The following is a 25856-nucleotide window of genomic DNA, read 5'->3' as shown; positions in this document are numbered from 1 at the left end:
TCAGGAGTCAAAATCCCAGACATGCTAATGTTTTAAGAGCATTTTGAGAAGGAAGATGGAGAAGTGGTTCCTTCATCCAATTCAAGCTGAGGGACTCAGCTACCTTCTCAAAGATGGGAGATCAGGGCTTCAGGATGACTGGGAATGACTTTCTCCAGAGAGACTTGGGATCTGATATCTTAAAGTTTAACTTCATAAATCCTGACACAGATTATGGAAAAGATATTACAGTTTTGGAGAATTTATTTTGAAGGTTTAAATGGGTGTGTATAGGCTAAAGTTCCCCTGTGAGTCCACTTTTCTCATTAGAATCCAGATAACATTTTATTTAGAAAATGAATTTGTCACAACTTGCATAATTTTGATTTGTTTCACTTTTCTCTCAGCTCTCTCCTCCTGCCCCTCATGCCCTTTCCAGTGCGTGTTATTTCTGTCTTTATGAGTGTGTCCTGTTTGCTCTGGAAAAGAAATTCACGACCAGGTTGGAAACGAAATTTACAACTAGGTTCTAAGAACACACATAGCACTTAGAGGAAGTTGCCTGATGCCACCTCTCTTTCCCCGAAACAACGTGGTCTTAGGCCCAGCAAGGTGAAAGTGGGAGCCTGAGCCCAGGAATCCCTTATTCTTTCATTCTGGACCTACTGCATGCCAGAGCCTATGCTTACCACAGCCAGATGAGGCACACTCCCTACATTCTCAGAGTAACAACAAAACAAAGCTGGATCCTTCCGCCCAGGGATTTGCCGCAGAATCTACTCTGTGTCCAGTGTTTCGCTCCTCCCTCCCCTGGAAGTGGGGAGGCCAGTCCTGTGATGACAAGGAAAGTGTCTTTGGCCAGTAGACAAGTTGTCTTCATTACTCCTGTGAGGCAGTGGGATTGAATGGGATATTTTACTGGGCCTGGCCCGAACTTGGCTGTACCTCGAGGGCCCATTAGGCTGCAGGTCACAGCAGCTGGAGCCCAGGCGCCCAGAGCCGGTCACGCGTCTGTGCTGCCCGCTCCAGGAGGCACAATGGAGTCATTGACTATTTATTTACTCCGTACAACAAGGCCGCTGTTGACTTAATTACGGGAGCCTCCCTTTCACCCTAGGGATCTTTAAATGATTAACTGGACGCTACATTGCCACTAACTCATCTACCTTAACTTCTCTAAAACCCGAGTGTTCCCTGTCTGGCCGTGGGCAATAGGCATGCAGGGAACCGGAGGGCCTGGAGTGGTGACCCGCCGGGTAGACTGGTGGTTTTGCTTGAAAGCCGGATAGCGTTTGTCGGGAGTAAGTTTCTGAGAGCTTCAGGGCTGGTCTGAGTCAGGCGTTAGCCCCAGGGTGTGGAGGGCCACAAGGCTGAGTCGGGAGCCGACAGGCGAGGGCTTAACTCTACCAGGACTGCAAGAAAGGAAGCAAGAAAGGACACAGGCTTGTCTCCAGCTTAGACAGCCAGTCCCTTGGGGGTGCAGGATCTCTCTACTTCCGGAGCTTAGGAATCAGAGACTGGAGTGTCCCCAGGGATGAGGGCAGCTCCCCGGGATCTCACCAGGGCCCCTCTTTACACAGCCGGTTTGAAAACTGTCTCCTGGCCCAGCGCGCCCAGCCTGCTGCCGCTCATCCTCAAACTTCCCAGCGAATCCGGCTGCTTGCCAACTTTCTCTGGGGGCAACTTTCAAAGTCTCTGCTCTAGTTAATATTGTAGGGCCGAGGATAAAATAGCGACGGTATTGAATAGATGTTGACTTTTCCGACCCAGAGGAGTGGAAATCGGGGATTGTTTGCAGAAGCTAATCGTTTCTACTCAGAAGCAGGGGGAGCCGGGTTTGCTCGCCACCGGCTGCCCCTCCCTGGAAGCCGGGCTTCGAGAAGTCTCGGAAATTTAGGTACCCCCTCCCCAATTCAGGCCTATTTAAGAAGTTTACTGGAGATTTTAGACCGCGGCCGCCAGGCCTGAAGGCTCTCCTTGGCTTCCTTCGCCAGTCTTTGAGTCAGAGACCAACGGTTCGGCGCCCACCAGATCTCGAACCCAATTTCCTTCTGCGATTTATTTGGATTGGGAGGTCAGGGATCTGGGAGGAAAGTAGGCGTCTGCCACTGAGGCTCCAGACGGGCTCAGAGACTGTCCGCTGACCCTTCTGCCCCCAGCCCCTGACTCGGGATTGTCTCTGTTTTTAGAGATGGAGGCATGGAGATGGGCGCCGTGACGGCAGGTCTAACGGAGTACGAATACCCGGGGGAAGCCCATTGATAAGGGTGCATTTGAGGTGGAGGTGGGGGTGAAGCGCAGGTCAAGGTTTTCTCACAGGGAAATGACAGAAGTTGGACTAAGAGGGCCACTTTGGAGACTACCAGCTTGCTCTCCAAATCCTGGCAGCAGAGTAGATTCGTTGCTATGGTTTCGGAGAGGTATAAAAGCCACCACCCAGAACAGAACGCGCGCGAGCTCCTTCTACCTGTTGTCCACCACCCAGGGCCAGGCAAATCCGTTGGCGATTTGCATCACTCCCTAACCAAGCATCATGTTTCCAGTCGCCCCATCTGAGTAGGCAGGCGCATACGGTGGGGGAAGTCCAGGCCGGGGAGTTCATTATGTCCAAGTGTGTGTGGACGCCCAGAATTTTCTCACCTTAGCTCCTACGGTCCAGGGCCGAGCGCTGCGCCCTGGTGGCCGCGGCGGCCCGGAGCGTGTAGGGACCGCGGGGAATAGAGCGCGGCGCCTTTAAAGCAAGAGGAGAGGAACCCCCGCCAGGAGGCGTGTCTGTCTCCGCCGCCGCCGCGGCTCCGCGGTCTTCGTCTCCGCCGCCGCCGTCACTCTCGCTCGGCGCCCGCGGCTGCGCTGCTCTGTCCGGCAGCCGGGGACTTCCCGCCCGACCTCCTCCGGCTGCTCCTCCCCGAGGACCACCCCTCCCCCTTCCCGCCCACCTCACCCCCAGCAAAAGGTAAGGGCTTCCCTCGGGTGGGCTCCGCTCCGGGCTGCCTCCGGAGACGTCTGTTCCCACGAGGACAGGAGAGACCCGGGGTGGGCGAGGGGCATTTTCCGCCTGGAGAGGAAGAAGGCGCGGTGGAGCTCGGTGCTCTCGGGGCACCCGCTGGACCGACTAGCTACGAGTGGCTTTGTCCCGCTCGCCTCAGCCAGTTCCCGTCAAGGATGCAGCTGGCTCGGTTGGCTGCAGGCGCTCGCGTTCTCTCCATGAAATAATTTAATAAGTGGACGTGTCAGGAAGTGGCCTCAGCTACTGGGACTCACGCGAGGCGAAGAGAGACAGATGGCAAGAAGCTGTGTGTCCGCCTGCGGGTCTGACCAACTCCCCAGCCTCCCTTCCATGCGCCCATTCATCTATTAACCCTGCTCCTTAGTTCGGTGCTGAGGAAGTACAGACATTCATTTTAACCGGTGCCAGTATTAAGAGCCTCTGAAAAAAACTCGGAGGGTGTCCCTTTAGGGTGAGGGGAGTGGTGTTACCAGGGTGGATCATAAACGTCAAGAACTTTTAATGACTCTCATCCTCTGATATTTTTACCTTCAAAGAGTTCCTTACTAAACTAGGGGACCTAGCTGAGGCACCTTAGAAAACGATATCCAATTTAGGGACTAGGAGAGGTTAGAAAACTTAACTACTACTATCCTGATGGTAACGCACAGATTATCTTCTCTCATTTCTTCATCTTCATGCTGTAAGTATCATGTCATCAGAAATTACCTTATGGATTGATGGTTATTTTAATTTCACAGCAGATCATGATTCATTTGAATCTTAGTTTGTAGTTTAGCTGCTGAAGATAGGCACTGATATGTCAATCTTGATTCGTATAAGTTCATTACCTTGTAACTTTTTATATAAATCATTCCTGTAACCACCAAAGCAGCTTCCAGTGGCCCTAGAAACTTATTAAACAAACAAAATGAAACACACAGAGGGAAGGTGTTAGAGAAATAAACGATGCTAGAAATCTTACCTGTTTTCTTCTATTTAAACCCATTAAAGATTACACAGTTCTGAAAATTTTTTAAACAGGTTTCAGGTCATGTGAATCTATTCCAATTCAATTTCTTAATTAAGATACACTTCTTTTCTCATCTAAAAATTAATTAAGCTCTAAATGTCATTAATCATCAATGCAGCAGAATGTTGGTGTAACAGCTGAAATGTGTTCAGAATCACAAGGGATTGCATAGCATAGCACTCATAGTTAGGAAGGGTGAAGTGCAAATATGCAACAGTGTGGTTTTAACTGATATCAGCTCTGACATTATTCTCTGGCACCTCTAATGCTATGGATGAACAGGCTGTTTATTTTGGCTTAGCTGCAATACAACAGGCCACATGCATGGAAGAATAGGTCAGGTGTTACTATAAGATGAGGTTTTTCAAATGTCACATATCAGCAGGACTTCAGTGACAAGTCAAGTGGAATTCTTAGAAAAAAATTCCATGTGAAAAACTGAAATATAGATATAACATGAAAGAACCTTTGAAAAAACCTTTGAAATTCAAGTTATCCTGGGATATGTATTTGCTATTTCTTGCAAAAGGTAGAGGCATTGTCTTTTAAAACCTTGTGCTGTAAGGATTATTACACATTTGTACATGCCCCAGCAGGTGGCAGCTAACTAGAATAAGATTCATTTTCACTGGGAGAATAGAAAACTAAAATTGCTTCTCAAGTAATAGTGCCCAAGAATAAGAGGTCATTAGTGTCAGTAAATATAAAAATAGAGTAAAAGATGAAGCTAATGGCTTTTTGTTGTTGTTATTGGAACAAGCTCTGGGTGAACATGGAATGCATTTTGTTCTTTGCTAATTTATCATGGGCTTGATATCTTTCATGTCAACCTTCTATCTGTGTGGTTTCTTTTTTCTTTTCTTTTTTAGGCTTGCTTTTAGACACAGCTCCTCTGTGTGTGTATGTATATGTGTGTGCATTTGCAGTTTGTCATCACTGCTTTGACCTTGGAACCTACAGAGCTTTGGCTCCTGGAAGTAAAGGTTGCCATATGGTTAAAATGAGAAACAAAAGCAATCAAAACCATGGAATAACATGTATGAACCTCAGAATTACTAAATATATATGATTGTCTGACACCACTAGCGTTTTTTTTTTCTTTTGAGGAGCAAATTACAAATTTAAAAGAAGAGTTAAATATGATCAGTAAATACTATATAATGACTCTATCAATCCTTCATATAGACCCAAAACTATGATGTATGGTATCAGTATTGTGGAGAAACTTGTAATGACTTCAGAATTGACATACTATAAGGCATCTTCTACACCACCAAATAATTTTGTTCTGATATTGGGGGGGTAATTTTAGGGGTTTTATTGTTGTTTTTGCCCCAGGAGTGAGTGAAGTTTAATAAGAAAGAATGAGAATTAGTCTGATAACCCTGTAAGAGATAGAAATCTGAAGGTGAAGAATTCTAAAGTGATAACTAATTATACATTTTAAAAATGTCTTTAGCCACTGAACACTGACAGAATTATTCAGTATTCTGAATTTTGGTGGTCTCTCAGGCAATCTTCTGTACTGAGAAACAAGTAGTTTAGTGCTCATGAGGGGACTCACAGTTAATGTAAATGAATGGCTTTTGTAGTAGTATGCCTTGGAAAGGGATGGCTATTGGCCCATCCTGGGTATGCTAAACAATCCCCATTAAGTCACACTGAAATATACACACAACACAGTTGACAAAATAGTCTTCTTGACAATGTGAACACTGTAATAATTCAAACTCCTAGAATCTGTATAGTAGAAATACGCACAGTGTCACTTCCGATGGTACATTACCCATTCAATGTACTGCTTTCACTGTACTGCTCCAAAATAAATCTACGTCTGGAGCGCTGTCCGCGGTACTGAAGAAAGGTCGTCTCTTGTCTTGCAGAAGTTCAATTGGACAGGTGGAGTTGCTGTCTGTGGTGTTGAAGTCTTTCAGATTAGCTGATGGATGTAAATGAACCTAATTTAGCATATGTGCAAAATTGGTTCTTTGGGGACCAATTAATGGTAAGAAAATTTTGCAATAGACTTTTTACTGCCTAATTTACTATGTAAGAACTTCATGAATCTGGAAGCTTGATCTTTCAGTACAGCTAGACACCCAATAAATAATCTCACAAAACCTAAATAGTTTAGGATGCTAGTTTTAAGTAGAAAAATTACAACTGTAATATCAAATGCCATTATGTTAACAGAGTATATGAACAAGGAGTTATGGTACATTTTGTTTTCTCAAGTTCCATTAAATGCTAACTATACTGCAAAACTGCCGTATTTTGATTAGCTATAACAGAACGTGCTCTTTTTAGGTAGAAGATATCAATTATATTGACATAAAATATAAGAATATTTATTTCTGCCCTGGCAATCATTATTATCTCTCTTAGGATCAAAGAGAAAAAGGACAAATAGAATGGAATAAATGAGACAGCAAATACAAGACAGGGCATGTTGGGCTGTACATGCTTTACAAGAGATATTTTAAACATGGACTGAAGGAGTCGCTAGATACCCTTGGTTTTAGCACAAGGTGTTCCCCTTAAAGTGCTCAAATAGTCAGATTGTTTGATTGAATTGCTTGCTACACTGCAGAACTAGCCATTCATGATATTTATTTTTGACACTGCAGATATGCCTCCATTAAAAAAAAAAAATCAATGCCCACCTAATGCCTTTGCAGAATGTAGGTTTATTTTGAGATCAGCATTTTATACTATCTTAAGAAAAATAGATTTAAAATAGATTTAAGAAATCTTGCTATCTAGAAGACATACTTCTCATATCACTCATTTAAAAATTAGGTATTCTTCAAATATGATATGATCTGATAACTTTTTCATAAGGGTTAACATATGTCCTCTTAGTTGGTTATGAAAAAGATATTACTTTTAAGATACAGTTTCAGCAATTTGCCTTTTGGGCTTCCTAACACTTAAAAATATTAATATATAGTAATATATTTATCACTGTTCAATTTATTTTCACTTACTAATATAACTATTATGGTTGGATATTTTATCTATATGCATCATACAGGACAGCTAAAATACAAAAGAAAATATAATTATGTACTTTTTTTCTTGAATAAATTGTGAAAGCCAAGACAATCACTGTCTGGGGACTCTGATTATTCTGATCAGAACACTAGAAAATAAGGCATTTTTAGACAAAACCATGACACTCAATGCCACTTAAGCTACAATTCCATATTTCATGTCTTCAAGAAAAAGATATTCAGAAAATCAAAGTGAGAAGAAATTTGGGCATAAATTATTGAAGCCTTTGGAGTTTGCTGCACCTTTTCAAATATCATTGTATTTTAATATATTCACAATTATTTTAGGATAAGGTAAAAAATGGGTGGGGAAATACGATTCCTTAATTTTATTTCAACATTTCCTCCCTAAAAGTCCACTTGCAGAATGTATTTTTATTGCTGGGTAGTAATCAAAGAATGTCTCACTCAAGTTTTTAAAGACTATCTTTACCTCTCCAATAGTATTTCAATTTATATTAATGCCTAGGCAAAATTCTAAAAGTATAAAAAGACCCTCGTTCAGCCTAAAAACAAGTTACATTTGCAGTAAATTTCTCTGTTTTATACCACTTCTTTATTTACAACTCCTAGGCAAAGTGACTTTGACTTAAGTTGTCATTTATTAAAATTCATCTGTTGATGTAGGAAGTCCACTTGCATGCCTCAGTCACTATGTTAGTAAAGACTTTTACTGGAAATAAAAGCACGTTCCCCCCCCCCCCCCCCCACGTAAATAAATCCAACTTCCTCCTTGCAATTCAAGGTGGGCAACCAGACTGGTTGCATAATAGATATTGGGAAACTCACTGGCAGGAAGCCTTAAGAGGCAAGCAGCTATCTCAATTTTTCTCACTTAATCTTGGCTTCACGTCAGAAGCTGTGCAGCAGTGCAGTGGAATAGGGCCTGGCGAAACCTTTGCGAGCAAAGCGCCTTTTGTGTTGGGACCGTGGATCGCTCCCGGCGCCTCGGCGGTTTCCAAGGCTGGATTTCCTATTGATTTTCCTCCTCCTCTGCTTCCCCAGGCTCGCGCGGCCGGACATTGTGGGTGTGTGTGCTGGCTTTCTCCCGGATGCTCCCCGACTAACATGGATGTCCCACCATCCCTTGCAGTGGAAGGTTGCTCCTTGGCGCAGTGAGTGAAGAACATGCAGCGATTGCTAATCGGTTTGGGAAGCGGAGACTCCTTCCTCTCTCTGTGACCATGCCGTGATCGTGTCTGCGGTCACCACTCGACGCATCCTCATTCCTACCCAAACCGGGAGCCTAACGCTAGATCGGGGAAGTGGGTGCTGCGTGTGTGGACACAGAAACACCATGAAGATTATTTCCCCGGTTCTAAGTAATCCAGTCTTCAGGCACACCATTAAACTCCTGCTCTGCTTACTGTGGATTGGATATTCTCAAGGAACCACACATGTATTAAGATTTGGTAAGATTCCCCATCCCTCTCCATTGCCTACTATCCGGCTCAGAGGCAGCCGGATGTAAACAGGCGTGTTGGCTCTGCTAGGCGGGTGGGCTCGGTGCATTTCGACCTGTTCCTGGCTCCGATGCTTTCCGGGGTTTGAAAGGACCCACTTGTGCTTTTCATTTCATTTATTTTCCCCCTTTTTATTTAAAAAAAAAAATAGCCGCTGGAGGATGCAGCGAGTGTCAGTGTGTGGTAGTGGTCGCTGCGTTACCTCCCCATGATAGCCAGTGTCAGAGTCGGTAATGACGCTGGGGGTACGGCCACCACCGCTGCTCCCGCTTGTCTTGTCTCCCGGGGAGCCTCCGGGCTTGGGTCGCAGCTCCTTCCCCAAGAACGTGAGCGGCTGGGGCTACACGCCTCTCAGATTGCCCGGCTGATGAGTTAATATCTGGTAACTCTGTGGCAAGTTGGCGCCTGTCCGCTTCCGCGTGGGACCTGGACAGGTCCGTAAGTGAAGGGCGCTAATCTTTTTGATTTGTCATCAGAGAGAGCCTTTTCGGTTAATCTCTCTATTTTCTCAATGCCTGGTGCCTTTATGGATACGCGGAGCATTAAAAAAATACTGTTGTAAGATTGAAGGTACTTAACACAGGGAGGCTGCTGTTTGAGTGAAATAGCGTCAGAAGGAAGGGTTTCTGTTTTTAACTTGTGAGTCTTCTCACATCTTGCTCGCTGTGCCTCCCGGACTAATACATGATAAACAGTGATGATAGAGGCCGAGGGAGTCTGTGTATGGCAGCCTAAGTCTGCACCTTTATTTCACTTGTAGCATGAATTAAAAAAAATAAAAAGCTGAAATGGCAATTATATATTAGGAGAATCGATTGTTTTCCTTAAGAAATCAGGTTTCTTTAGGGCTCAAAGGAAAATCTAAACATGAGACTCCAGTGGAATGGTTGGCCAGAAGATTTACTTGGAGGAAATGAAGCGTGGGCAACACTCAGCCTCTCTCCACTGGCCAATGGAATTTCAGTAGGAGAACTAGTCAGGAAAAGTTTCCTTAAGTAGATAAGAGCCAGAGAAGAGAAAGCCAACAGGGTAAAGTCTCCCACTGTGGGCGCCTCCTTTGACAGTTCAAGTGGATTTAGACCAAAGAGTGCAGGAAACCATATAATCCTGAGTATGTGTCTTTGAGATAAAAGCAGATACATTAAGTCACTCAAATTTAAATCAAAGAGTGATTGCCTGCATTTCCCATTATGTCAGCAGCATCTTCTCTCTTGTCTGTTTCTTATACGCTTTTCCTATAATGATAAAATTTATCATCTATCTGGGGCTTTGTGGAACCTGGGTAGGAATCCTTTCACATAGGGAGAAAGGGAACCCTTCCTTCCCTCCCCCACCAATACATAGACACACCTGGAGCCCACAGGACTGATAATGAGAAAAGACAATAAGTGGATTCCTACCCTTGTAGTTTTCCTGCTTTCTGCATGCCTTTAGATGGTACTTAAGCACGTTGCTCTTAGCAACAAGAGTCCACAGGAATGCTTGTTTCTTTGGATGAAATTAAACGGGTCGGTCCCTGTATCATTGGAATGGAGAAAGAAATGGCAACCTACTCCAGTGTTCTTGCTTGGAGAATCCCAGGGACGGGGAGCCTGGTGGGCTGCCATCTATGGGGTCGCATAGAGTCAGACACGACTGAAGTGACTTAGCAGCAGGTAGCAGTATCATTAGAAACGTTGTGTGTTCAGTTGCTCTGCTTCAAGCATTTTAAGTGCCAGTTTGGTAGTTCTGCCCAATATTTTGCGTAGTACAACCTATTTATTTGGAATACCTAGGTGTCTTCTGAACTGTGTTTGTGAATGAGTGTCTTAGTGAGTTTGAGGACGAAGGGGGAAAAAGAAGAAAGCTGGAAGCCGGAAAACGGTCACCAATACTCTATAAAGATTTAATTATTGCTGCTCTGGTCTTGCAGCATATTTGCTGAATCATTAGATTGTTACATTCGCTGATCATTTCATATCTTCATATTAAAAATCTTGGCGACTGTAGCAGACTGTGTAGCAGCTTTCCAAAAGAGCTGACACACACACAAAAATACATTTTCCTAGACCAGTGCTTACTAAGAATGTCCGTAAGAAATAGGGGGAGTAGGAAAACACCTTCACACCTGTGCCTTGCTACCTTAAACCAACTGTCCAGTTTCTAGATAACCTGTTATTTTCTCCATTAACTTCAAACATCTTCCACGCAGAGATCCATTTTCTCTGGTTTGTGACTCGAGTTGAGTGGTGAAAGATTGTCTACACTATAACCATTGGAACATTTCCCTGATGGAGATATTTTGATGCAATGGAGGGAGTTTTATTTTCTTCTGGGAAAAACATGCGCTGAATGAAGTGGAGGTTGGTTGCGCGCCTATGAGCCACTCTTGAGAAATGTTATTTTCAACTTCAGCTGAAAAGGTGAACCAGAGCCTCACCGCTGGCCCGGAGCCTTGGAAGGGAAGGGGGTTGACTCGCTAGTGGAGCAGTTGCCTCTGGGGCGCGGGTGAGGAGGTGGCCTCTAGCCCCTTCCCCCTCCGACCCTGGTGTGGCCTCTGCCAGCCGCTCGGCGTCTCTGCAGCGGCACCATAGCAACCGCGGGCCCAGTTCGGCTAGCGCCGGGTCCTCAGCCCCCTTTCCCGTAGGTGGTGGAAAACCACCGTCGTGGGCTCTATGCAGTCCTTTCCCGGTTTTCGCCGTTCCCACTGTGACGGTGACTTGACCCTGCGTCCTCCTACCAACGGGTGTGGGTAGGGGAGCAGCTTAGAGTGCTGACTGCTACTTGCCGAGTCCCTCGCTACCCCCGCCCATCTTCTGGATGGATGATCAGTCTCTCTCTCTCTCTCTCTCTCGCTCTCTGTCTCTGTCACAAACGCTCGCGCGCGCGCCGACAAATGCACTCTCGGGAAGCACGTCCACCACTCTGGCACAGTGACTCCTCTTTGGTTTCCGGGAAAACTTCCTGCAGTCGCGTGCGCCAGCGCCTGTATCCCGGCGCCCCCTCCCCGTCGCCTGACCTGGGGCTGCACACCCGGGCCTGCTACTCCGAAGATGCTTTGCAAACACTTCCGGGAGACCGTCTCCCGAGCGCCCACTCCAGGGAGCTTTCCCGAAGCTTTCGGGCAGCCCGGGGCGTTGGGGGAGCGACCTGAGGATCAGCCTAGGGTCAGCTCCTCGCTCGTGGGCGGGCCGGCGCCGCGCCTCGGGTGGGTCGTGGCGGATTCCCCTCCTAAGATCTTGGTTTGGCCCAGCCTGCCTTCTCCAGGGCGACCACCCAGCGGGCGCGTGCACACGGTGGAGCTTGGACTGTTGGAGGGTTAGTTTCCCAGCTCCAGGTTATGCCGAACGTCCGGGGGTCGGCGTTTCCAGGCGCGGAACTGCCACGCCCCCGCGGCCCTCTTTGGAGCGCTTCGGCCCCGCAGCCGGCGGCAGTGGCGGGCCATGTAAATGAGGCACCTTTGTCTCCCCGCAGCTGCGGCCCGGCCCAGCCGGCGGTTGGAGGGGCGCAGGCGACATCCTTCCGTCCCCTGGGGTGTGGACCCCACTGCCTCGTTCTCCCAAAGTGCCAGTGACTCGGAGGTACTTGAACGTTTCTTTTGTTACTTTCGCCACCCTCTCTTCCGGGTCCGCTCGACCTCTGCTCCCCGGAAAGCAAGGGGAGGAGTAGAAGGCAGCTGGGGAGCGGGCTCCGCGCAGGGCTAGCAGTCCCGCCCGGAGTTTGGGGGGAAGGGAGCTTTGGTATCTTCTTCAAGGAATCAATCCCCAAACCATCACTTGTTTAGGATCTTTGAGGTCGAGTTGATCACATTCCTTATCTGAAATGGCATTTCGAATGCCAAGAACGAAGACGTGAACCCAAACTTTCTCCCAAACTCGTGGGCAGTTTCTCCAAGACTGTTCTCTAGGAAGAGCTGAGCTGGTTTTGGTAGGCCACTAATTCCTTTCAGTTGTTGACCTAGCTTTTCTCTTCGGCTCGCCAGTAGGGCGGCTTTCTTAAAATTAAGGCTTTCCCAGGCGAGGTCTTCCCAGGACGCGCTCGGATCTCTTGGCACACTGTGCGCTGGCCCTGCGTCCATGCACACGCGTAGCCTCCTCGTTGTGCCCAGGCCGAAGGTGAAGGCCGCCAGCTCAGGGACAGCCCAGGTTATAAAGCCCACAGGGTGAGAGGGAACGGAATGGGTTCTTATGGAAATCCCCCTACTTAGTGGCTAGTTCAAGTGCTCCCAGATACAATAATTAGCAGCAGATGTACTACATCTTAGAGGAGTGTGAGCGAATTGACTGGGCTTGGAAGCTGCCACTCTCTACAAGTTCTTTGAAAGAGATTTTTCTTCCTTTGGGAGGTGAGGTGGGCGGGAGGGAGGAGTGGCCTTACATCTGGAAGCTGGAAAACTGGCTCTTGGGAGGCGGGGATGGGGGAGTAACAGCGGCTACTGAGTGAAACAGATAAAGCCCGAACACCTGCTCAGCTGAGCTCTGGAAAGCAGGGGAGGGGAATCTTTCCAAGAATCGCCAACAGTACTGCCACACTAAAAAGGAAAAAAAAAAAAAACAATCTGTTTTTGACATAAGTTCCCACTTATTCTTAAAGCTTCAAAGAATAGCTCTGATGTGATCCATCAACGGAGGCACACTCATTTCAGAAAATGACTTTGAAAAATGATCTCTCCGTCCTCTAGAAATAGCACTCCTTCTCTCCACCCAGACACATGGAACTCAATACGTTTTCTGGCGTTGTGAGGTTGTCTTTATGCAGGGGTTTGTATGTCAGTAGACATTTCTCCAGACAGACCACCTTTTGCTTTTTTACTTAAGTCAAGTGATCATCGCAGTGTGTTCATTCCCTGAATTCTCAAATGACACTGTTTCAACATTTACTCAGCACAGGGAAGTTAATGCTCCCACACAAAGGAGGAGCGTAACATAGACCAAACATGGGATGCATCATTGATTATCAGGGCCTTTTCAAGTCTATTCACCTTTAAATAAAGGGTTGCCTATGATGGTGATGACATAATCTTTGATTTTCTTTTAACTGTGAAAATTTCTGATAAAGAGATGCCTTATTCTTTTTGGTAGAAAGTCAAGTGAGAGAAATTTATTTTCTTTCTGTTCTTAGGATTTTACTGTGTTATTGTAGCTCCAGTTCCGTTTATTCCCTGGAAATTATCGATGTCCATTTTGACATATCAGAATAGAAAGTAGTTTACTGTCTTTCAACTGTGCTATCCTTACATCACTACATCATTCATCTGCATTAAATCATTAATCTACGGCATCCATAATACCTGGGGTTTCTGAGAGATCCTCCCTTTTCCTCTGTAGGATAATCTGAAGTATTGAAATGGAATTGTTGATTGTTTTGCATTTGGGTGGTGAAGCTTTATCTTCTATGGGTTTTCAATTTGTAATCCAGTTCTCAAGGTACTAGAATTGCTTCAAATGAAACTTAAACCCTAAATCTTAGCATGAAAGGTAAGGTCAAAAGCCCTTGAAAGGGAAGGAAGTAGGTGCTCATCATCCTTATTGACTGGTCTAGATTAAACACTGAAGAGGAAGATTTCAGTCTGATAACGTCATAAGGCTTCCTGTTTTTCCTTGCTGCTTCTGCTGACAATTTTGTAAGGTAATTAAATTGGCTGATTGAAGTCAGGGGTGGTCATGGGGTGATAAAGACCATTTGGATTTAATGGAATTTAAAACAACAGAGCACTGAACACAACTCTTACCGAACAAGAATTTTAATGGCCCATCCTGGGTGCTGACTAAATAGAACGCCCTTAACAAGTTTAATCGAAAGGGCAAGGCAGATTAGCTCTATATAGTCTTTATAGTTCAAGATTGTGGAGTTAAAATTATACCTTTAAAAGACTCATTAATGCATTTTCAAGATTTAATGTAGGTTAAATAAGCTTTCTTCAGACCTTCACCATGTACTATGAACCTAGGTTTAGGACCAGGTTTTAATAAGGAAATACCTTCAAGAGCTCACTTCATAAATGGAACTAAATGTGTTTTTCATTTCAAAAGTAAAAGACATTTAAAATTCTTTGAGATGATCCAGGTTGTTGAGGGTAAGTGATGATGAATCCTTTCTTTTCACTAACTGAAAAGAACAAATTTGACTTTTCTTTAAACATTTTTTTTCTTTAAACAGAACTTATCTGTACTAGAGAAGCTGCAAAAATAATTTTAAAAAATGTTGTTCTGCAGTTTCAGTGGCGTCCTGGATACTTGACCTTGGTTTTATGCTGTCTTTTTAATCCTTCCCTTGTTTTTCTTAATGAAACTTCTCTGTTCAGGTTACCATACTTTAGTGCATTCAGGTTCCTTCTGCCCCTGAAAAGGACAGTTCTTTGGTTTATATTGAGAACACGTTTAGTGACAGTCCCATAGTGAAAGTTAAGCCTCAGTCTCTTATGAGATTGTCCCTTCCAACTGCTTCTTGCCTTGTGAAATTGTCTTCCCAAAGTTGCCTGTTCCTTTGATTATTCCAGAAAAACCTGAAACCCAAATTTTTACTTAAAAATCTCCCCAATTTAGATTTTGCATATTTTTAAAAAATTGTTTAAGAAATTCCAAGTTGACCAAACCAAAAGCACTCAGCTAGATGGGTGAAAGTGGGAAGTGGCCTCAAAGTCACCAGTTTTCACCCTCCTGCCTACCCCACATTCCTACTCATTCATCCCTGGATTACTGGCTTATTTGTCCCTGCCTCACACATTTAGAGCCAAACATTTCATATTGCTGTATTTTCAAAGTGACGATTAGCTTATCAGATAACACTAATATGGTAAAACTGGGTGGGAGGTTAGAGAAGACCCTTAAAATTTTTCTGCAGGATTTTTTGTTTTCCATTTTGTTTTTCTATTTGGGCTTTGAGGCTCTTCTCCATTTACCACAACATTCAAATATAGCATTTCCCTATTGATTGATTTGAGCCCTTCATTCTCTTAATTAAAACTAAACATTCTTTTAATAGAGACAGGTGACTGGACAGCAGAGCTATGTGTAAAGATCTAAAAGGATCTGGGGAGGTTGTGGCTTTCAGATATTTTCCCCACTGATACATGTAGTTCTATCTATCAGTCTTTCTTTTTGGTTTAGCATTTGCCCTCTCCCATGGCCTTGTTTTAAGATAAGTATACTCTGGACGGGAAAGCACATGGTCCCTAGACTGTAAAGTTAGGATGATTTTATTACATCAGTCGATTCTGTCTGTGGCAGAGATGCTCCGATACAAAAGAGAATTCCAGGTGCCTAAGGACTTCCCTGGTGGCTCAGACGGTAAAGTGTCTGTTTACAATGCAGGAGACCCGGGTTCGATCCCTGGGTCGGGAAGATCCCCTGGAGAAGGAAATGGCAATCCACTCTAGCCTGGAAAATCCCATGGACAGAGGAGCCTGGTAGGAGTCGGACACGACTGTGCGACTTCACTCACTCACTCAAGGGAGTGCTGAGTGATTAGCACTGATGTGAAGGGGAGGCTGAAAAAAATACTGTCTGATACACAGTCATTTTTAGATTAATGCCAGACATCTTGGTGCATTGTAAATTGATCGTTTTGCTTGTATTAGTCCAAATCTTTGAGCATATGTGATGGTTTTAAATAAGATGTCAATGATATTCTTATATTGGCATATCCCCTCCCAGTGAAAAGGATCTTTAAATGCTTTTCACACCCTTTTAAATCAACAGGGCACTTTACCATCATTGAGCTAAAGCGAGTGTTTGGAAGGTGTTGCCTCTAATTCCCATTCCTGTCTACAGCTCTGTATCACTTTTGAATCCTCAACCTATTACAATGGAAATATTGCTCAGCTAAAGTGATCAAATAAGCAAAGCAGATATTAAAGAAAAGTTCTGCTTCAGTGTCACCATAGGCATTTGGTTTATTTTGTCTTTTATATCCCGCTTATCTTTTTAGCAACAAATGCTTCTGTATTGTTTATTATACCTTTTAGTACATTCAGGCTCCTCTTTGTCCAGAAGAAATGAAATGAAAACTCTCTTAAGATGAAGGAAAACTATAAAATCGTGTAATATCTGAGCCAAAGGGGTCTTTAGAGATCAGGTCTGGTATCCAAGGTTTAGACGTGATTTGCCAAGAGCAATGAAATTGCTTGTTCTGGTCACAGCTAGTTAATGTCAGATTTTAGATGAAAACATGAATATCCTGACTGCCGGATGAGTAATGTTTTTCAGTGAATTGTGCTATTTTTCTAGGGTAGCCTCTGACTCTCTTTGCTTTGTATCAGTTTTAGGAAGAGTTACTGGTTCCTGTCACTTCCCCAAGACTTTTGCCTGCTTTGTTTCTTCTACCTTTTCTTTCAAAGAACAGCGTCCCATGAGTTATCTATTTTCTTTATCTCTTTCTGTAGCTCCTTCCATCCCCTTCTCACATACCTGCCAAAGTTGAAGTCATCTTCTTCCTTGTCCAGAACTTTCACCACACCATTTATTTAGCAAATAATAATTAAGTACATATGATGTACCAGGCAAATATCAATAGAATTCTAAGATCCAGATTCTGACCTCAAAGATTTTGTAATCCCATTAAAGAGAAAACACATATATATATTAAAGTGCCATTTGAGTGATACAGAAAATATATACAATAGTTGTTTAAAGGAGATTTCTATAGGTTTGTATTTTTAAAGGCGGGATGAGATGCTGGCTGAGACCTGTTAAAGGAAAAAAAAATGTGTGATAGGGAAGAAGAGAGGGAAATGTATCATTGGCAGAAGACTCAGAACAAGAAAAGAATTTAGGTAGAAGTTAAGAAGGTGAGGTTTGGGACAGGGAATAGACTGGCCCTGTTACAGGATAGATAAGGCCTTGCTCTTTCAGAGCTTTAATATTTAGGTTACAGGGTTTGTACTCCTATTTTTACCCCTAAAAAGCAATTGAAAGTGAAAGGATGGGCTTGCCTTGGTCTGCAACACACTGTCAAGTGGTTTCTCAGTCTGCTGCTTACATTTTACGAAGAATAAGTGGATCTCTTTTCTCTGTGTATTGAAATGAAAGCAAAGAACCCGCCCTTGTCCTTGATCATTGAAGTTTTGAAGAAATTCTTTGCCTGGGATCACGGGTACTTCTTAAGTGAAATTCTGAAATGAAATAAAGGGATATCTTTTTAACACATGGCCATATCAAATGATTAAGCAGAGAAAAGTTTCCTTAATCTAAGGGAGATGCATTGGAAGCCACCTTAAAAGTACCATTAGCATCTTTGAGGAATATAGTATATTGCCTCTAAGGCATTCATAGTGTTGCTAATTCTAGGAGATTTCCATTACTGAAATTATATATGTGTGTGTGTGTAATCATTGTATCATTTTATATAATATAAAATTATCAGAATTTAAAATTAAATTAAAATTGAAAGCAATTTTAGTAGAATGAGTTCATTGTAGTGATATTTTCTAATTCTACATGAACTCAGGACCCCAGACCTGTTTGAATTATGAATTTTACTTTTTACTTTGTCATCTAGTGAAAAATAATTAAATCTCACTAGGCCTTGATTTATATTTCTGTAGAATGGGTACTTAGTTTCCATCTAACTTCCAAGGATAATATTTGAATTAACAGAAAGATGCATAGAACCCTGGGCTTATTGGTAGAAAAGGACTTTGGGGACTGAGGGTATAGTCACTCACTCACTGTGTATGGGTAGAGCAACGTCAAATTTGTTATTACTCATGTGCATTTCATTCAACTTCTTAAACTGTGCATAAAATGTTTGTGGTAGTCTGTCTTTTCTAAGACTTCCTTACATTGCACCTGAAGTGATCATAAACATGTTTAAAAGGTTTATTGACTTTTAGAACCAACTTTCTACTCTGTTGGTAGTTAGATAGAAGAGAAAGTCCACAGTTTCTTTTTTCATTTTTGTATATCAGGCATTTAATTGGCATTATCCACTGTACACAATAAAAATAGGAAATAAGTTACCACTAAAAGCAAAAATGGCTCAGCTGGTAAAGAATCTACCTGCAATGTGGGAGACCTGGGTTCGATTCCTGGGTTGGGAAGATCCCCTGGAGAAGGGAAAGGCTACCCACTCTAGCATTCTGGTCTACAGAATTCCATGGACTGCATAGTCCATGGGGTCACAAAGAGTCAGCCATGGCTGAGTGACTCACTTGCTTTCACTTAAAAGCCAAAATATTGTAATAAGCAAAGAAATTATGTTAAATCCAGTAGTTTAAGATTTTTCACTTTTCCACAACTGCATATTTTTTTCTCATTTATGTTTTGAAACATTTTCTGCAAAGCTGTGCCTGCTTTTATGTACACTTAATTTTTTTTTCCTTCTATCCGTCTGCCTATAAAGAACTTTAGCTATTATTCAGGTTTTGTAGATACACAAGTAACTGTACTTGACCCATTTGGAGCAGTGATTCTCAACTGATAGGCATGGAATAAAGGAGGGGCAATCTCAAAATTTAATGATAATCTAAAGGAAGAATGGACTGAATGCAGGCTGAAAAATATTCTGTCTTAAGTCTTGATTGTGTGTTTTCTGGAAGCACATCTGCATGATAGTGGAAATGATGTTGGAGAATGTGAAGTTGCAGTTGAATTCCTGCTTCTGGTGGGTGAAGGACAGAGCACTATTCTATTCTGTAACATTGCCCTGAGGGTTCTGGGTTGATCTGTTAGGGAGCCTGCCTGGAGACTAGGGGTGATGTTTCAATCACTCATCCTCAGCTTGTTCTCTAAGATGCATTTCTCTTCCTCTTGCTGTTCCATACATCAGCTGTCCTTTTAAAAATCTGGATCGTTTTGTCTCCTCCAAAGGGTCTATTTTAGATGGGGATTCTGCACAATAAATTCAAGCATTGGCAAGAAAATTTGATCAGATAAATGATTCCCAAATCTTGCTTCACATTTAATACTTTAATAATAATAATAATAATAATAATAATTTTAAACATTTAATAATTTAAACTCTTGATTCCCAAACCTGGAGATACTGTGATTTTAAATGTTTCATTTTTCACAACTGCGTAGTTTCACACCTGAATAGTTTCACAACTGGATAGTTGTGCTTTCACTTTTAAAAATATATTTTAAAGCAAACTCTTAAGGAATACACTTAAACACACACACACACACACACACACACAATAAAACTCCCAGACAGGTTGAAAATCAATCACTGAGCTAAATAATCCTAAAGAGATTTTAACCTTAAAATTTATAATTCCTCTGTTTATAGTGGGCGGGTACATCAACTTTCTGGATTGGTAATCGATAATCATGACTAGGCTGTGAAAAAGAGTGAGTGAATTTTGTAGATAAGGGTTGTGGCTTGGATATTTTATCATTCCTTGCAGAACACACACAGTGTTGGGCTCTCAGCACACCACGGATGGGCTGACTGATCCTTTAAAACTTAAGCATTTAGAATATTCACATTCACATAACCAACCCCACAGCCCAAAGGGATCTTAAGCAGGTGTTGTTTTACAAATAATGTCTACGATGATGAATAGTTGTGGGAACTTTCCCCCTCAACCTCCTACTAAAGTCATCCCTAACAGATCCTTTTAAAATTTTGTTTTCACAAAATCTATCAGAAAAACACTGTAGCAGGCATCTGGTCTAGTTAAGACCCTAACTCAGTTGCCCTGAATGAGTACATGGAAATGGCCCAGAATCCGGGCAGAAAATAGAGCCTAGCCTAGATGGTGTTCATTAGAAATCTCCTGGACTAAACTACATCCTCCCTTACCCCACTTCCCATTGCTGTGATTATACTGTCCGTGTCATTGTTAGGTCATGGAGCCAAGAGCTGAAATCTGTACACTGCTTTTGGAATGAAACCAGAATGCTTGTATATTTATTTCAGGTGGACATTGTCAATTATATATGTTTCTTTAGTATTAAAACTGATAATATTTGTATCTCTTCAAATTATTGGTAACTAAGAGCTTTTCATATTTATTGCCAATTAGGTAAGACACAAGTTTATTAAGTATATTCCAATAATTTAAATTTCAGTATGGGAGACTTTATATAGAATTATGTATAGGAGATACCTTATTGATGGTACCATTAATAGTAGCACAATTATAAATTGGTTAGAGGTTTTAAAGTATTGAAATCATCATAATTAAATGCTAATGATAATTTTAAGATATGTATTGGGGGAGCTCATTGAGTTAATTTTACTATTCCTCAGAAGTTTTTATTTGGATTTAGCTGTGTTTGCCACTATGTGTTTAAATATTGTCAATTATTTTAATTAATGGAAACATGTAATTTCAAAAACTTGTATTTGGTGGTGTGTAGTTCTCTGGAAGACACACAATGAAAAACCCCTTAATATGGTATGAATTTCACATTTTTTTTTTGTTATTATCTAATTTTTTTTTAATTTAAGTATAGTTGGTTTACAATGCTGTGTTAGTTTCAGGTGTACAGCAAAGTGATTCAGTTTTACATTTGTATATGTATATTATTTTTCAGATTATTTTCCTTTATGAGTTATTATATTGTTCCCTGTGTTACACAGCATGTCCTTGTTTATTTTATATACAGTAGTATGCATTTGTGGAGAAGGCAATGGCACCCCACTCCAGTACTGTTGCCTGGAAAATCCGATGGGTGGAGGAGCCTGGGAGGCTGCAATCCATGGGATCACGAAGACTTGGACATGACTGAGTGACTTGACTATCACTTTTCACTTTCATGCATTGGTGAAGGAAATGGCAACCCACTCCAGTGTTCTTGCCTGGAGAATCCCAGGGACGAGGGAGCCTGGTGGGCTGCTGTCTATGGGGTTGCACAGAGTCGGACACGACTGAAGCGACTTAGCAGCAGCAGTAGTGTGCATTTGTTAAACCAAAACTTCTGATTTATCCATTGCTTCCCTTTGGTAACCATAAGTTTATTTTCTATGTCTGTGAGTCTATTTCTGTTTAGTAAATAAATGTCATATGATATCACTTATATGTGGAATCTGAAAAAAATGATATAAATGAAATTATTTATAAAACAGAGATAGAATAGGTTTTCATATGTATATTTATACAATTATAGGTCTAGAATTATTCTGTCTTTAATCTTTCCATTTGTGGAGTATAAATTTATATATATATATACACATAGGATATGAAAAAATGCATACAGTAGATAATAATGCATTTATATTTATTCAAGGATACTCATTTATTGGCTTTAGATAGGGGTTTCTGACTTTACTAAACTTGACAGCCGCAAGTAAATGGTAAGGGAAGTGAACTGCTCAAAGTTCTTTGAATTTTGTACATCTTTTATTGCCTAGCAGGTCGCCAAACTACATTAGCATTTTGAATATAAACAAGGATAGAATCTTAGCTAAGGTTTCCAAGTACCATATTTTCTAAGTGAAGTGTGGATAGAATTTTAACGCTGAAATTTGTTTATTGTTCTCTTGTACTGTGTATGTTATAAGGTCACTGAACTTGAATACAAAAAATTCACTACATATTAGTAAGAAAAAGCTGTATTTAGTATAAGTAATCTCTCTCTTTTGATGCTATTGTTCAAGAAAGAGATAAAGCTAAACTTGTTTATCAGAAAATAGAGGTGAAGTCGCTCAGTCGTGTCTGACTCTTTGCGACCCCGTGGACTGTAACCTACTAGGCTTCTCCGTCCATGGGATTCTCCAGGCAAGAATACTGGAGTGGGTTACCATTTCCTCTCCAGAGGATCTTTCCGACCATTTATCAGGAAATAAAGTAATGCTTTATACTGTAATTGTAAAGTGAAAGTGAAAGTGAAGTCACTCAGCCGTGTCCAACTCTTTGTGACCCCATGGACTGTAGCCTACCAGGCTTCTCTGTCCAAGGGATTCTCCAGGCAAGAATACTGGAGTGGGTTACCGTTTCCTCTCCAGAGGATCTTTCCAACCCAGGACCCAGGGATTGAACCTGGGTCTCCCGAACTGGGGGCAGATGCTTTAACCTCTGAGCCACCAGGGAAGCAGGAGGAAGCCAAAAGCTTCCTATCAACTCTTTCAATTTTGCTTCCATTTTTGATTCAGATATTTAATTCAACAAATATTTATTCAGCATTGGTATCTAATCCAGTTCTTTGATTATTGACATAATACAATAATGAAAAGCGAGATATAACTGAAGCTTCAAAATATGAAAATTTCCCCCAATATAGTTATTACAAAATACATTATGTGGAGGTTCCTAATGCTACTGTTTTTTTTTTCTTATAGGCAGCAAGATCTATATTTTAAAAATTCTTTAATATAGGCCATGTTTCAATATTTTATCTCCTTACCTTGTTAATTTTGAAGAATCCACTGTATTGACTTTAGGAAATTCAGGACTTCCCAGGTGGCACAGTGGTAAAGAGCTCACCTGCCAATGCAGAAGATGCAAGAGGTGAGAGTTTGATCCCTGCTTCGGGAACATCCTCTGGGTAGGGAATGGGAATCGACTCCAGTATTCTTTGTTTGAGAAATTCCATGGACAGACGAACCTGGTGGGCTACAGTCCATGGAGTTGCAAGGACTCAGACATGACTGAGTACACACACACAAAGAAACTCACATTTAGTTTGATATACCTTATCAAAATGTATATGCTTGGAGATTTTTTTTTTACTAATATTTAGAGTTTGTACTTTAATATATGTCATGTAATCTATTGCCTATTTGTAATAAATACCTTGGTATTTAATTCTGTTCTTGTACAAGCGACCAGTAATCCTATTTGTTATTTTTTCATTCATTCATTCTTTGAATCATTCATTTAGCAAACATTTCACTGCTTACCTTATGCCACTGGCTTTAGGACACTAAGAAGTTCAAAGTCTCTGCATCAGGACTTCTTTGGCGGTCCAGTGGTTAAGAGTCTGTGCTTCCACTGCAGAGGGCATAGGTTCAATCCCTTATCAGGAAGCTAAGATCCTGCATGCCATAGACATGTCCGAAAAAAAAAAAAAGTCTATGTAGCTCTCATATTCTACAGGTATAGGTAGCCACCGAAAGGAAAATTGCAAAGCGAAGTGACAGATGCACACAGTAACATGTAAATACATAATCTAACATGAAAAGAGGAATCTGACTACATCTGCAGGGAAAGATTTCTAAAACCTGTTGTTTGCATCTTTCATTAAGACTTGTGACCTACTAAGGCATTTACTTGGACATCCCATTCTTGATATTAGATTAGCTATTAGAGGGGCTGTGCTGTGTGCGTTCCTTCTCTCCACTGCTCCTTCAGAAGTCTGCAGCTGGTCTGGGCCTCTCGTCTCAAATCACAGTGATGCCGTTAATGTTTTTCATATATATATGTATATACACACAGGTATATATTCACACACATATGCATGACACTTGCACATACACATTTGTGTGTCTCTGTGTGTGTGTATATATATAGAGAGAGAGAGGGAGAGAGAGAACTAGTGTAAATTAAGTGTTTCAGTACTATATTAATTAGAATGTAGATTCAGTAACATAAACTTCACCCTACCTTCTAGAAAGACAAAACTGAATGAGAGATATTCTCTTGGCCCTCACATACAAGTCAGGGATGGCATGGTGGATCTGCCATGCCATCTGCAGCCTGCTTGGGTCTGTGTTACTTCCAGCTGTCTCTCCTGGCATCTATATCTGGCATCTGATGTGGCCTTTCTCATGGTCCAGCCGTCTTGTGCACCTTCTCAAAAGCAGTATGGACACATCCTGGATGTTGCACAGTCCATTTTATCTCATACCTTATTGACAGGATCTTAGTCACATGGCTACATCTGTGTGCACAGGAGGCTGGGGATTGAAGCCATATTACAGGAAATGGGGCCAGTTGAAAATTTCAGGGTCTATTCCTGTAGAAGACATGGAGAATGAATATTGAAGGACCACTGATAGTCTTTGCCACAGGCATCCAATTATACATTTTAGAAAGTAGCTCAGCTCTTTAGAATTTTTAACTATGTGTGTGAGTGTGTGTATGTGTGTATAGGTATGGAGTAATGCTTTGTGATACATTTGGGAAAATATGGAAAAGTGAAAACGATCTCTCATAATTGTGCCATTCACCTAAAACCACTATTGTAATTTTGTTTTTATTTACTTGCCTTTTAAAGTTAAAATATTTGGATTGAGTATAAAAGTGATGCATAGTTATTGTAGAAAATAGAAATATATATATAAATGATTAAAGATCACCCATTATTTTACCATAAATGTCATTCTGAGATTTATCTCCTTGACTCTTTACTGAACATGTTTTGTTAATTTATTTTCACAACACTTTATTGCAAACATTTTTCTATCTTCAAGTATTTTTGTAACCAATTTTTAAGTATCTGACTTTCCACTGTATAGATGTCTGTCATTTATCAACCAGCTCTATTATAGGGTCATGAACTTGGGCTTGAACTAAGCATATCTTAGTTTGAACCTGGCTCTGCTGTTTTTGAGTTGTATGATTAGAACATGCTGCTGAATCTTCCTAAGTTTTAGCTCCTTACGAAATGGGCATGCTAATATTATTCATCTATAAAGTTATTCTTGGGATTAAAAGAGATAACACACATATAGTGCTTAGTGAAGTATCTGGTGTATAAGAACCTAAGTGTTAATATAATCAATCAATTGGTCAATCATTTAATTGATTTTGCAACACAGACTATTGATTTCTGTAATTGGTTCAGACTCATCTAGATCAGATGGTTCTGCATCTTACTCTCACAAGGATGATTTGATCCCGCGCCCCTCCCCCAGAGTTCTATGGGGTTTTTTTCAGGCCAGTGGGCTGCACTTCAGGAACAAGAGGGGCCAGATGATCAACCAGGACCCAGTAGACCTTTAGACAGGTGACAAATAAATAGTGGAGTATTTCTCTACAGTGGCAGGCCTCCCTCCACCGCCCCCACCACCTTCTGAAGATGATAATGGCTTTTTAGCAGTGGTGATGAGGTTGGGTAGGAGAGGAACAGCTGCAGTTTCACAGAAGTCCTCTTTTTGCATTCTGATTTGCTAAGCAAATTCCAGGTGTTTTACTTTCTAAACATATTATCATCCCCGATGCTTAATTATTTTCTGTAGGGAAATAGAGTTGTTTGGGGTTTTCAGGAAATTAAATTGAACTTCAAAAGTCACTTCCGCCAGTCTATGTCTGACGCAGGCTACAGCATGCTTGGGGCTGGTGCATGGGGATGACCCACAGAGATGTTATGGGGAGGGAGGTGGGAGGGGGGTTCATGTTTGGGAACACATGTAAGAATTAAAGATTTTAAAATTAAAAAAAATAAAAAATTAAAAAAAAAAAAGTCACTTCCACATCACAATTAACATTCTGAAATGGGTAATTCCTTAGGGTTTGTTGCTAGGTTTACCCAGGT

General features: G+C 41.8%; 1 protein-coding gene across 1 annotated transcript in view; it reads left to right on the top strand.

The window, feature by feature from the left end:
* The first annotated feature begins 8348 nt into the window (after window positions 1-8348).
* Window positions 8349-25856, top strand: part of GRIK2 (glutamate ionotropic receptor kainate type subunit 2) — a 726582-nt gene continuing 709074 nt past the window's right edge. Inside the window, exon 1 of the mRNA XM_052645572.1 lies at window positions 8349-8463. Coding sequence (XP_052501532.1) covers window positions 8349-8463 — 115 coding nt within the window. The remainder of the gene's footprint in view (window positions 8464-25856) is intronic.

Source organism: Budorcas taxicolor, chromosome 9 (genome assembly GCF_023091745.1).
Source record: "Budorcas taxicolor isolate Tak-1 chromosome 9, Takin1.1, whole genome shotgun sequence".
Taxonomy (NCBI): domain Eukaryota; kingdom Metazoa; phylum Chordata; class Mammalia; order Artiodactyla; family Bovidae; genus Budorcas; species Budorcas taxicolor.
This window is presented reverse-complemented; position numbering and strand designations above follow the sequence as displayed.